This window comes from Tachypleus tridentatus, chromosome 2 (assembly GCF_004210375.1).
Source record: "Tachypleus tridentatus isolate NWPU-2018 chromosome 2, ASM421037v1, whole genome shotgun sequence".
Lineage (NCBI taxonomy): Eukaryota > Metazoa > Arthropoda > Merostomata > Xiphosura > Limulidae > Tachypleus > Tachypleus tridentatus.
In genome coordinates, this window is record NC_134826.1 from 126,129,328 (window position 1) to 126,142,665 (window position 13,338).

The following is a 13,338-nucleotide window of genomic DNA, read 5'->3' on the forward strand; positions in this document are numbered from 1 at the left end:
ATGTAGGGCGTGTCTGGATCCGAGCGGCCCGAACCTGTCGTTAACTGCAAACTAAACGAACACTATGGTCAGCGACTTCGGCAGCTAAGGAGAGTAAGGCGTTCGACAATAAAACCAGCTAGACATGCATCAGAACAAATGGCGTAGGAAAACCGCACAATATACACACAAGATTGATGCAGCTACAAGCTACAAATGGCCTGCCAGATCTAGATCACAGGGGATTACGCTTGGAATTAATATTTTCGAACTTCATGCTTTGTTCAATCTGTTGTGATGAAAATTTTACTTAATCTTACACTACGTACAAGACGTAGCTAGATTCTGTGATAATGCATGCAAGCATTGTATGTATACTTAGGCCTACTGATTGATACTTACGAACTATCGCTTGGATCGAAAAGCTTAGAAGCACGTCTATATTGAAGATGTGCATTTCGGCTACTGAAAAAGCCTACATCTAGGCCTAATTATGTAATTCGATTGGTAAGAACACGAGAATCACAAGAACAAAGACACAATTTGTAGGCCTGTGATGCAATAAGACAATTCAACAGACCAAACTGTAGGGGGGATAATTGTATGCACCATACCCCCACCTAAAATGAAGGTGGGATGTATCCCACCCATGCCCCCAGGATCTACGCCCCTCTGTGAGTAACTTATTACCATCTTTCCCAGAATCAAATAACATGGTTAAGATATGGTCAAATCAAAATTGTGTAAACGATTCAGTAAATGTAATTGACAGCATGATTAAGGAACATTTTGTTACACTGGAGTAGTGTGTTAGTTTATTCCAAGATATTTCATAAGTTAATTGTAACTAAATATTGTCACAAAGTATATTAAAAGTGTTTCTGTGTTTAAATCTTTGTTTCAGAGTCAAATTATTTGTTTTAACTGTAAACTTGCTCGAGTTAGGGCTTGTGTGCTCCACTCGCCGCTGCATTCAACTAAATATAAATAACTTGTGACTGGTAGTAATAATCGAAATTCCAACCGGCCTGCTCATTACAAGAAAATCGTCAAAAACGTTAACATGTTAAATTTTTCATTCAGCACTAAAGTAATTAAAGGTTATCGTCTTTTATAAATTGGAAATGAATAGTAATAAAGTATATTAGTACTGTTGATGTGACTACAGTGAATATCTAATTTCTGTAAATACAACAACGTTTAAAAATTCTCTGTATCTTTGGAAGAATAATCTCATTTTTACAGTTACTATCAGTGTTATATGTTGTTATATATCAGAAAAAATGTGTTAGTTATTGTTTTCATTGTTCAAATATGGTATGACAATTGAGCAAGCTGATTCTCAAGTTGAGGTCGTTGATTGCCATACGACTAATGAACAAAGGTCAGCATGATAGTTTGAATAGAAAGCAAAAAATAACTGTACACTACATGACACCTGATGTGTACTACACTTGTTTGAAAGCTAATTTAAGTTTGGTAGTCCAGTATTTTACACTTCTCACACGTTTCAGTTTGTGTTATTCCTAAATATCATAGGTTATTGCAGGGTTGGATTAAGGTTTAGTGGATTCTAGGCCAAAGTAAAATTTCAGAATAATAATAATAACAATAACTCATTCGTGTCTCTATTCTACTAGTTTTATTAAACTTTTTTTAAACTTGTGTAATTGGCGAGACATCTGTATGGCTAGGACTCTAGATCCAGGCCTAGGTGGCGGATGCGATAATCCGATAATGGGTTATCAAGCTGTAAACTCATCAGCAGAATTTGCCTCTCAGGTAAATTTGAAGAACACAACCTAAGCTGTAAGATGGACGATACTCTTATTTCTTTACATGTCTAAACTGTTAGACACTGAAGCAGTTAGTCTACGTATAAATCTTGGTAACTTATATTTCTAAACAACAGAAGTTTTACACTACAATTAAAAAGAAAAAAACATGCACGGCGACTGCACTTGTCTCTACCACACAATCCCAACATGATCAATTTTACACCAGAAAAATCACGAAAAACGCAGAAAAAGCGAAAACTTTCGATACCACTGCTTGGAATTTGTAACAAGGTATCTGTGCCAGGTCCCATGCACATTGATGTAAACATGAATAGCTCAAGTAAACCTCAAACTGTACTTTTCTCTGTGAAACATTGACAAAAAGGCAATAGTTCAAAAGAGTCATTGTACCAAGTTATACGTAAATTGTCGAAGTAAGGCTAAATAATTACTGAAAACCCTAAAATTATGGATTTATTTTATCTTTTTGTCTCTCTAAAATGACAAAAATCGGCCACATTCCACATTTTCACATTTTGTATGTATATGTACAGCACCTGTAAAAACTAACTTTGTGCGAAATCTCATGTAAATTTATCGAAATATGGTAGAGTAATTGTCAAAAAATCCTAACAGTTATGCTTTTCATAGATCTTGATCCATATACTCATTTAAAAACGGGTAAATTCACAATTTTTATTTGTTAATGCGTTGGACTTGTAAAAAAATTTCTTTGTACTAAATATCATGTAAGTTGGTCAAAAAGGTCTCAAGATGGGTAAATCCAAATGTTTTAGATATCAATGTGATAGACACAAAATAATTCATATTTGTTCAAATTTTCATCTTAATTGCTGTGAATATGATTGTATAAGAACCTAAAATATACAATCTCATTTTTAACGACTGTTTAAGTTCAATGGTATACAAAATCCGTTTTTCAATGTTAAAGTATATGAAACATGCAACATATTTTAGTTGTGAAATATATTTTGTAATGATAAATTTGTATAGTAAACGTGATGATAATATGTAGAAGAAATATCTTTTCTTGTAGATCGTAACTTTTATCGTAAGAAATAAAAAAAATTAAATACGTTGTCAATTACTGTTTCTATTGTTTTCACACTTATTTCACAAATTTTATTTTAAATGAATATTGGATACAATAGTCTTTCTCTACAGTATTCCAGAAAGTTTCATTGATAGAACCTGATAAATTTAATTATTTGATTAAACACAGATTAAAGAATAAATTTATTCACTCTTGTCCATGCAAATTTCAAAACCAACCATGCACATTCACCATTATTTAACATGGTACAAAAATGATAAGTCTGACCAAGATAATCGATTCCACATGTTTCACTCTGTTCTTTCTTCAATGCTTAAAATATGATACATTTCTGCAGCCCATATATTAATAAGAATTGGTTTAACTTGATCCTTTGGTGTCTTTTAATCATGAACTATAAATGCAAATAGATATCAATATGATAAATTTTTGCACACAAATTTTGCCATTCTGAATTTCATAAAGTAAAGAGAAACTTATATATTAATACCACGTTAATCAAATCTACACGTAAATAAGATAGCGAGTTTAGCATTAACACACAAAACACAAATTACAAAATTCCACCCTTCTAGAATAAATTTTTGTTTAGTTTTTCTCCGTACAGTTACACTGACAGTTGCGATTCAATGTTTAGATTCCTTCCATTCTGTTGAAAAAAATTATCCATTCCTCGGAAAAAAGAAAACTATATCCAACTAAAATTCTTGAGCTGCCGAATATGAATGTTTAAATTTTTCTCATATGCTGATAGAGTGATGTCAATGGGATGAGTAGAAATGAATTAGGTGCTTCTTCACGTTCTATAATAGTTAAGCAACTAACTTTCGTATTTGTCGTTGTTGTTTTGCTAGTTTTGGGCTAATGTATTTTTCTTTGTCATCATTTAATTATTGTTTTCTTTTCAATAGACTAAAATATTATACAGTTAGTAAAAGACAGCACTATTATTAATTGATATAATGAACACACTGAAAACAAACGTTACTACATGAAAATAAACATAGAAAATATATTTATAAGCAAAGAAATATCTGTTACGATGTTCCATATAGTAGAAATGCATCAGTCTGATTCTTAGTGATAAAAGGACAGGGTATTTATATAATGAAAAGTTACCCAAATCTCACTGATCTGACATCATCTGCTACTGTTGCTGAGCTTACTTTGTGAGTACCAGTGTGATCTAAGTGTGTGTGTGTATTTGTTTGTGTGTGCGTGGGTCCATCAGTTGCTGAGTTTATGAATACGCCATTTGTTGTCCAAATGTAAATTTTGTTTATGTTAGAACATCTCTTTTCCCATTCAAGAAATATACAATATTGCTAATTAATTTATAGCGAGTCTTGCAGATCTGTGGATATTATTTTTTTATTGCCTCCAAAAGTGAAATATTTTTTTAGATTGATTATTTATATATTTACCTTAGTTTTTCGTCTTGATCATAATAGGCCTCGAAGGAAAAGTTAGCTCCAGATCCTTAATCTGCCTTTGATTACAGCTATAACTTTCATAGGCATACATGTTACTTACCTAAAGAGAATGGTAAGGAACAAAATCAGCTACGATGAAAACAAATTAACGACTTTCTTAATCATATGTTATTTGAAAACTGCACATATAAGAATAACTGCTCCCTTGGTGGGACTTAGAACGCTAATATTAGGGTTTCGACTGCCCTCGGAGGACGCACCAAAGTGACCTGTGTGGCTTTACTATAAGAAAAACACAAATACAGAATAACTGACGAAATTTGAAAAATACTGTGTTAGTACAAGAAGGGGAACACTTGTAACTGTTATATATCACTCTTTTGTCTTAAATGATAAAAAACTTTAACAAATATAAGTTTAAAGACATAGAGATATGTATGTAATTTCTAGATTATTTACTGGCCAAATGTGAAGATAGAATCAGTCTCTCAAACCAAATTCGTGTAACAAGTTTCAATAGTATCTTTTGACATGCAGTGAAACCACAATATCGAAAATGATTGGGTATACTGGAGTAGACGGCAACTACTTATTGAAAAAAAAGAAGAGATAAGTTTAAAGGACGATGTTTAGAAAGAACCTGGAGACAAAAGAATTTCAAAACGTCGTTCTCTCAACGTATCTCTCTTCTTTCTTTTGCAATAAGTAGTTGCCGTCAACTGCAATATACTCGTCACGAATATTCCACATAAACAAGCTACCAAAGCATGTCAAATTTTTTTTTTTCAGAGTACTTGATCATAAACCAGTCTCAGCTGAACATTCAGTGATTTGGAGAAGGAGCAGATTTATACGTATTATCGTCTCGCTCAGTGTAAAATTAATCTGTAAATATTTTTGAATAAAACAACCAACCGTTAGGTGTCAGAATTTATAATTTGTTTGTTTGTTTTTTGAATTTCATGCAAAGCTACTCGAGGGCTATCTGCGCTAGCCGTCCCTAATTTATCAGTGTAAGACTAGAGGGAAAGCAGCTAGTCATCACCACCCACCGCCAACTCTTGGGCTACTCTTTTACCAACGAATAGTGGGATCGACCGTAACATTATAACGCCCCCACAGCTGAAAGGGCGAGCATGTGTGATGCGACCCTCAGATTACGAGTCGCACGCTTTAACACCACCTGGCCATGCCGTGCCAGAATTTATAATTATTTGTTTTATTATAAATTTAGTCATTTAACCTTATTTTCAATTTCAATAACTCAGTACATTTAAGTGAAAAAAATTTAATTAGTTTCTTAAATATATGTTTTAGGATAGTGCTACACAACAGACTATCTGTTCTCTGTCCTCCACAAGGAATGGAACCCTGGATTTTAGCATTATAAGACCATAAATTTACTGATGACCGACTAGGATATTTGTGATACAAGATCACTAATTGGTTTAGATTGCACCTACAATATTTATATAAATAATATTCTTTTGTTTGTCTGCTGCAACTCTTATGTGGTTAAAAAGAGTCCGAGAAGTTCAAATTGCATACTGACTTTTCAATTCAGATTTACCTTACCGTTTTTTGTTGTTTTTTTGCTTACTCAAACTTTTCTATCTTAAATGATAAGATAATAAAGAATATCAAATTTAACAACAAATACAAGTTTAAAGACACGTAGATATGTAGGTACTTTCTATCAAACGTAAAAAGATACTATCTGCCTGTCAAGCTAAATGAGTATGATTTGTTTGTTTGTTTTTGAATTTTACACAAAGCTATTCGAGGGCTATCTGCGCTAGCCGTCCCTAATTTAGTAGTGTAAGACTAGAGGGAAGGCAGCTAGTCATCACCACCCACCGCCAACTCCTGGGCTACTCTTTTACCAACGAATAGTGGGATCGACCGTCACATTATAACGCCCCCACGGCTCAAAGGGCGAGCATGTTTGGCGCGAGCGGGATGCGAACCCGCGATTCTCAAATTACGAGTCGCACGCCTTAACACGCTTGGCCATGCCGGGCCGTGTGTATGGTGCACGATGGTGCAATGTTGTTGTTAGTACATTACCACTGGTTTCGATTTCAATTTAAATTTTTACTCGCATGTATTTCACAAAAGCACTCAATCCCTGTGCAATTTCGTTAAAAAAATGAACATTACACTAGATACGATTTCTATGGGCTTTCTTAACTTATTTAGGTCTAAAATACGCATGCACAGTTTGTTCAAAACTATATTCTTTTCTTTTTGTGAACAGTTATTCAGAAGTTTCTGTATATCCAGCTAAGTTTGTCTTCATTACAAGTTTACAATAATTTAGCTGTAGCTCATTTCATAGACTGCTATAAACTCGTTTTAAATACATTTTTTTCTACGGGTTTTCTTCTTTGATTTTGTGAGTTTATTTGTTCCAACTCGTAAAAGTTGTGTTGTATACACTAAACACTGACAACTCTTTCATTTTCACACTCTGCACACTATTATGAATACCGTCGCTTTACTTCATTGTTTACTTTATAAGTACTTCTAATAATAAAGTTATGTACGTGTATTTTTTTCAAATAAATTCACATCCGCATGAGTTTGCTCATCCGATCACGTAATATGTTCTTCAAAAGATTAGAATTTATTAATCTAATACATAATAACTGGAAAAGAGCGTAGCGCAAATTACGTGCATGAAAATAATAGAATAAGGAAAATTCAAGCTATGGACCTCAAAACTAACGTTAATGTTTCGCGGATCACAGCTATTATTGATTAAATACCTAAAATACTTAAGTAGATCTCCATATCAGGAACTAACAAGGCCGGCTGTTAGTGCACTTGACTTCTAATCAGTGGGTAAGAAGCTCAAATTCCATCGCTTAACATGTTTGCACTTTCAAACATTGAGACGTTATTAAATTCTTCTTTTTCTTGGGGTTTTTGCAAAGAAAGATTTTAATATTTAAGCAGTATTCCTCATCTTGTTGATAGATGTAAATAAGGTCGGTCAATATGGTTGCATTAATCCTGATCTTATTTTTAAAAAAATCAAAGGAAGTATGAAAAATCATAAGACTCCTTCGCCACGTAATATTTCCCCAATGGTTTTGAAGGAGGTTAAAGACTGGATATGTGAGCCAATTACTAGTATTCCTTGAATAGTGGGTAGGTGCCATGACATTGAAAGCTAGCTAATGTCACTTTTCAAGAGAGGTAATAAAAAACTGCCCCAGTCTTACATCAGTTATGGGAAATGTTTTGGAAAGTCTGACAAAATATGATTTGCAAAGTCATTTAACAAAGTGTTAACATAAAATTTGCTAGATAGTCAGTATGGTTTCACTAAGGGAAAATCTTGCCTTACAAATCTTTATACGTTCTTTGAGATAGATGAGAGTAAAGGTGTGCAATTGATATGTCTAGGTTTTCACAAAATCTTTAACAAGATGCTACATAAAGGACTTCTAAAAATTATCTTTAGGTATGAAGGATGAGTTAGCTAATTCGATAGAAAGTAGCTGGACAAAAGAATGCAGAATATTGTTACAAATGATGTTGATTCAAACTGGATTAATGTCACAAGTGTGGTACTTCATACGTTAGTCTTAGGCCTCTTCTTCATTTTAGTTCCACCACTTACATAGATGAAATAATAATCAATAAATTATTTCAGTTTGCTGATGATATAAAGGTCTTGGGTGTTGTTAGCTATGAGAAGGATGCTGTTGCTTTAAAAATTATTTAGATCATTTAGTGAGTTTGGCAGATAAATTACAGATGGGTTTTAATTATAATAAATGCAATATAATGCATATGAGTTACCATAGTTTGGGTTATAAATATAATTTAGATGGGAATAACCTTAACATTGTTGTGAAATAAAGGGATCTTGATGCAATGGTTGATCAGTCTCTTAAAACACTCAAATAATGTATTGTTGCTAATAGTAGAAAAAATGTGGTTTCAGGTTGTATCTACAAAATAATAATTACAAGTCTAAATAGGTTATAATTTCATATGGAGCACTGGTTATGACATATTTCGAGTATTGTGCTCAGTTTTAGTTTCCTTACCTTAGGAAGGAGATTGAATTGTTGTAAAGGGTTCAAAGGAGAGCTACTAGAATAGTATCTTTTATGGAGACTAAGATCTTTTAAACTTTCTATTGAACAAAAAGAGAGTTAGAGGTATCTGTTTGAGGTGTTTAAGATTTTAAAAGGAATTGATAATGTTGATGTATCACCTGTTTTCATATTTATCTGCGAGAATAGTAGGAATAGAGGACAGTAATATAAATTTTGGAAAGGTAGGAACAACCTTCAGCTAAGACAGTTTTATTTTTCTAACAGAGTGGTTGGCCTCTGGAATGGGATTTCTTCGGATATTGTGGAGGCAGTAAATTTAAGTCAATTTAAGGGAAAGCGTTATAGCTAAATGAATAACAAGAGCTGGCTTTAAGATTTTCTTTCTTATATAACAGATCAGCTTAGAGGATGTGACAGCCACTATAGACCAACAGATTCCTTGTGTTCCTAAACGTTGTTATGTTAAAACGTAGCTTACGTAGTATATATTAAAATGGTACAATTAGAAAAATTCAAGCGTAGGCATAAAAACTACAGTTAATGTTTTACGGATCGCGGCAATGTTAACTAAGTGTCTAAAATACTTCGTAAGTATAATCTCCGTATCAGGGCCTACCATGATCTGCGAGTCAAGAGTTTGAATCCCATCGCTTAACATGTTCGTCCTTTCAATTATAGGGGCGTTGTAATGTGTCAGTCAACCCTACTAACTGATTAAAATAGTAAAAGAGTTGGTGTTAACTCCAATTTATCACTTCTGGCGCAAATAGCCTTAAGCAGTTTTGTGTGCATTCAACAAACATCAACCGTGATTTTTTTAAGTCATTCATAGTGACAATTTATTTTAAATGCTCATATTTTACTCATAGCAAGGATGTGAGCCCATTTAAAAACTCCAGTTGAGCTCCACGTGGCTCAGCAATAAGTCTTTGGACTTCTAAAAGTCGGGTTTTGATACCTACGGTGAGCACACTACAAATAGTCCATTATGTGGCTTTGATCTTAACAAACAAACGAATAAAAATACTTTTAGGGTATTTCCGACATTAATATTTTCAAAATAAATAATAGTTTTGTAATTATGAAATAAAAAACTGCTCTAGTAAATAGCAAAAGCTAAACTCGAGAGAATTTTAATTGCATCCTAAACATAAATAAAAAGCTATAACGCACTTGAATTATTTTCTGACCTATTTAGGAATAACTCCGATTATGGATATTACGTTAAATCAATAAGTTGCGCATGCGTCAAAGGAAACTCAGCCATCTTGATTACACTTGCTACATCAAGAGGAGGAGGCATAGGCAGCTTGCCTAACTAAGTATAAATTAATGTAGTCTGTTGACTTTTTGTCTGTGTGGATAATCATTGGGTTATTCCTTCTTAAATAATGGCTGGAAATGAAGGAATGGAACATCTTATACCCCTAGTTAACAAACTCCAAGATGCATTTAGCCAGCTAGGAGTTAGTCTTTCTTTAGATTTACCTCAAATAGCTGTGGTAGGAGGCCAAAGCGCAGGGAAAAGTAGCGTTCTCGAAAATTTTGTTGGAAGGTAAGTAATTTAAGTCAAGTACATCTAATAAACACTTTTTTCTATATACTCCCAACGTTTTAAATTTGGAGTATGGAAGATTATACTTAATGGTAGGTTAGAAATATATTTGAACGTAATTGAAAAGAACAATTTTTTTTACCTTTGCTTTGTAACCAGTCATTGAAGGATTGGGGTTGAATTGAGTATGATATTGACACTATCAGTATCAGTGATATAGTGATAGTGACTGGTACTAGTAATTACAACGCCAGACTGGGCGTGATTGTGAATACTTATTTTTGTCTGGTACTTATAGTAAGTTGTTTCATTAATACAAATTTCTCCTGTTCTTTTATGTACCAAAGAAATAAACTTAGAAAAGTAATTCAGTAAAGGTATTGTAATAAATCCTGCTACAATGACACTATTACTGTACCCTGTGCATAGCATTATTTCCACCAGTATATAAACATTTTTAATTACCTTCCTTTGATATAGAAGCACATGCTTTCAGAGATTCTTAGTTTAACTTCTTCATGTAGTACTTAACCTTTCTCTTTAATACTTTCCATTTGGAGTTTTTCTTTGTCTTATCAAAATTGTTGATTTGTAGTACCTTATAAAAATGCTTTGAAAGTACATTTAAACACTCAATTTCACTGGCAGTGTTATCCCAATTTGTATCTGTCCAAAACACACTTTAACCCTTTGATACAGGCTTGATATAATATACATAAGTTTGTCTACACATTTGCACACATTAAGTATTTGTACTATTCATGTGTGAATAGTAATAATGTATATACATGTATGATGTATTTCAACTGAAAAATGACTGTATTTTACAAAATAGTAGTTCACTAAAACAAGTCAAGATAGGTCACTTTGTAAAGGTTAGTTTTATATTCTTGGGTGTGGTAACACAAGTGTATGTGCACTGTATCTTTGCAAATTCTGTAATGTTTACAATTGAAAGTGAAACCAGAATTGAAGTAAAAAGGTTTTTCATCAGTATGACAGCCCTTACTGCTTTGTCATACAGGAAATCAAAGTGGTACATGAAGTTCAATTCAGGTTACGACTGAATGTATTGAAGCTCTCCTTGCTGTTTGAAATTTATTAATAATTGATAACAAGGTTTGTAATTTAAACTTTAACACATTGACATAATTTTTCAACTACAAATATTAGATGTGTATATAATATAAAAATATAGTTTGAAAATACACCACTGTACATATAACATTGCTAGACTAGACTAATTGAAATTAAAATAACAGAGTCATAGTAGCCATTGGGGTCGCATGAAGTTCTCTATGAGTTTGCCCTGTGTAAACAAACAACAGCTGATTGTGTGAACAGTTAGCCTGTTGAAAGACTTTATAATGGCTCTAATAAGCCCTTGCAAAACACATTTAATGAGTGCTCATAAGTGTCAGTGCAGTGGTGTACATCAAGCATGAAGGCCAAATACATATAAACTTGGAATTATAGTCAGCATTCCTTCTCCAAAAGAGGGATGGTCCATCAGACTATCCCCAGGCACATTAAGATAAAACTACAAAATTTGAACTTTTCCAATTTTGTGAAACACTAGTCATATTTTTTTCCTTGATGCACATGTATATTTTGTGCACAAATGTACATAATACTTGTTAATCTGTAATTTTGGTGTCACAGTACATGTATTTACCATATGTGTTTTGTGTTGTCATACATGTGACATTTTTTTACAATGTAATTTTTTGTTTTTTTACAGAGATTTTCTACCACGTGGTTCTGGGATTGTTACTAGAAGACCTCTAGTGCTGCAACTAGTCAGTTCTAATGTTGGTAAGTTCTTCCTGCAAAACGTTTTTTGTTCTGTAATTGTAATAATAAAAAGATGCAGCCAAAATCTTTATTTTGCTTCTATAGTATGTTTTCTATTAATTTAATAACTAATTCTTGCACTTTTATCCTTTTGTTTCTATTAAACAAGTAGTTGAGTGTAATTCTTGTTCCAATGTTTTGTTATTTAATGTGGTTTTATTATAAATGTAGAAAAGTTAAATTTTTGGTAGGTCATTTTATGCAGTCAAAAGTAAACAAAATTTGGTGCAGATAGCCTAGTTGCTTTGCACCATAAATTGCCAGACCAACCAACCAAAAATTGAACCTGAAACAAATTACATTTTTCAAGCAAGAATGAGGTTTTAACAGTTATGTATGTTACATATAAGAAACTGTAAAAATACACAATAATAGTGGGCATCAAAGTATCAGTTATATTAAGTTTTAAACATAATGAGAATAGAATTAGACTAACTTTCTGATACAAAACCAATTGAGGGTTGGGATTTTTGCAGATAAACAGTTATAAATCTGTTTATTATGAGAAGATTTTGTGTGATTAGTTCCTGATTTTTTTTTTTTTTTATAAGTTATAAAAAATTACCAAACTAGATAAATCCAGATCGTGCTTACAAATTTGTTACTGTGACATAGCAACGTGAAATTAAAATTATGGTATTTGTAGGCACAGGCTGAGAAATCATTAAATCAAAGTCACTGAAAAAAAATTACACATTTTAGGTACGTGTTATATTCTAAAAATTAAAAGTAATTTGAAACATGAGGGGACTACTGTTCTGCATTTTCCTAACAGCCAGAACACCCAAGACTTTTAAGTGAGCCCTGAGATACCCTACTTTTGACATTAATCCAGTTTGACTGAAGTCCATTTATAACAACTCTCTGCTTTCTTCCTTCCAGCCACTCTTCTACCCAATTAGTTAACTTATCCCCCATGCCTATAGATATAATTCCTTTATAAGCCTTTTATGTGACACCTTGTCCACTGTTTTCTGAAAATCCAAATACACCAAATCTACACTGTTGTCCTCATCTACATAAGAATATCATTTAATAAGACAAGATTTTACCCAAGTGAAACCATGTTGACTGTACATCAAAATTTTAAATTTTGTTCAGTGATTTTGCAAAGCATGCTTTATCATAATTTCAAAAACATTTTTCCACCAAGCCTAATAGGCCTATAAATACTTGGACAATTGTTATCACCTCCACTAAATGTACGAGTAACGCTAATGCTCTGGATACACACACACACACACACACACATCATAATATGTTTGAAGAGTTACATTCAAAGTTGATTAAACTACTTTCATTGCAATACAATTCAGTAAACTTGAAAGTAAAACATAGCTTATATTTCAACTTTTTATATTATCTGAATTTTAATTTCACAATGAAATATTTTTAATGAATTCTGATTCTTCTCTTCCTTGAGTAATAACCCCATGTTCTGAATTCTCCTATATAGAGTTTCTTCCTTAATTTGGGTTTCTAAGTGTCCAACAGTTTGATACACAAACAATAGATACTCACAAGTCAGTTTATAAATAATAGCCTTGCACATTTTTTTCTGAGATTTCAGCAAATTTATCATTCACACCAC

The 13,338-nt window shown here is 32.7% G+C and overlaps 1 protein-coding gene and 1 long non-coding RNA gene across 12 annotated transcripts in view; one reads left to right on the plus strand and one right to left on the minus strand.

The window, feature by feature from the left end:
* Window positions 1-3,092: 3,092 nt before the first annotated feature.
* LOC143245040 (uncharacterized) lies at window positions 3,093-10,100 on the minus strand. Its single transcript, XR_013025445.1, has 3 exons — window positions 10,036-10,100; window positions 4,257-4,365; window positions 3,093-3,226 (listed from the first exon to the last, which is right to left on the minus strand). It is a non-coding gene; the product is annotated as an uncharacterized LOC143245040 (long non-coding RNA).
* Window positions 9,582-13,338, plus strand: part of LOC143245038 (dynamin-1-like) — a 63,749-nt gene continuing 59,992 nt past the window's right edge. For 8 of the 11 annotated variants that reach the window (XR_013025441.1, XR_013025442.1, XR_013025443.1 and 5 more), the window contains exons 1-2: window positions 9,590-9,893; window positions 11,635-11,708. Coding sequence is in view for 7 of the 11 variants with exons in the window: in XM_076490820.1 (XP_076346935.1) it covers window positions 9,730-9,893; window positions 11,635-11,708 (238 nt within the window). In the remaining 4 variants the exon portion in view is untranslated. Of the gene's footprint in view, window positions 9,894-11,634; window positions 11,709-13,338 lie in introns of all 11 variants that reach the window. The other 3 variants (XM_076490821.1, XM_076490824.1, XM_076490826.1) reach the window with 1 other exon arrangement.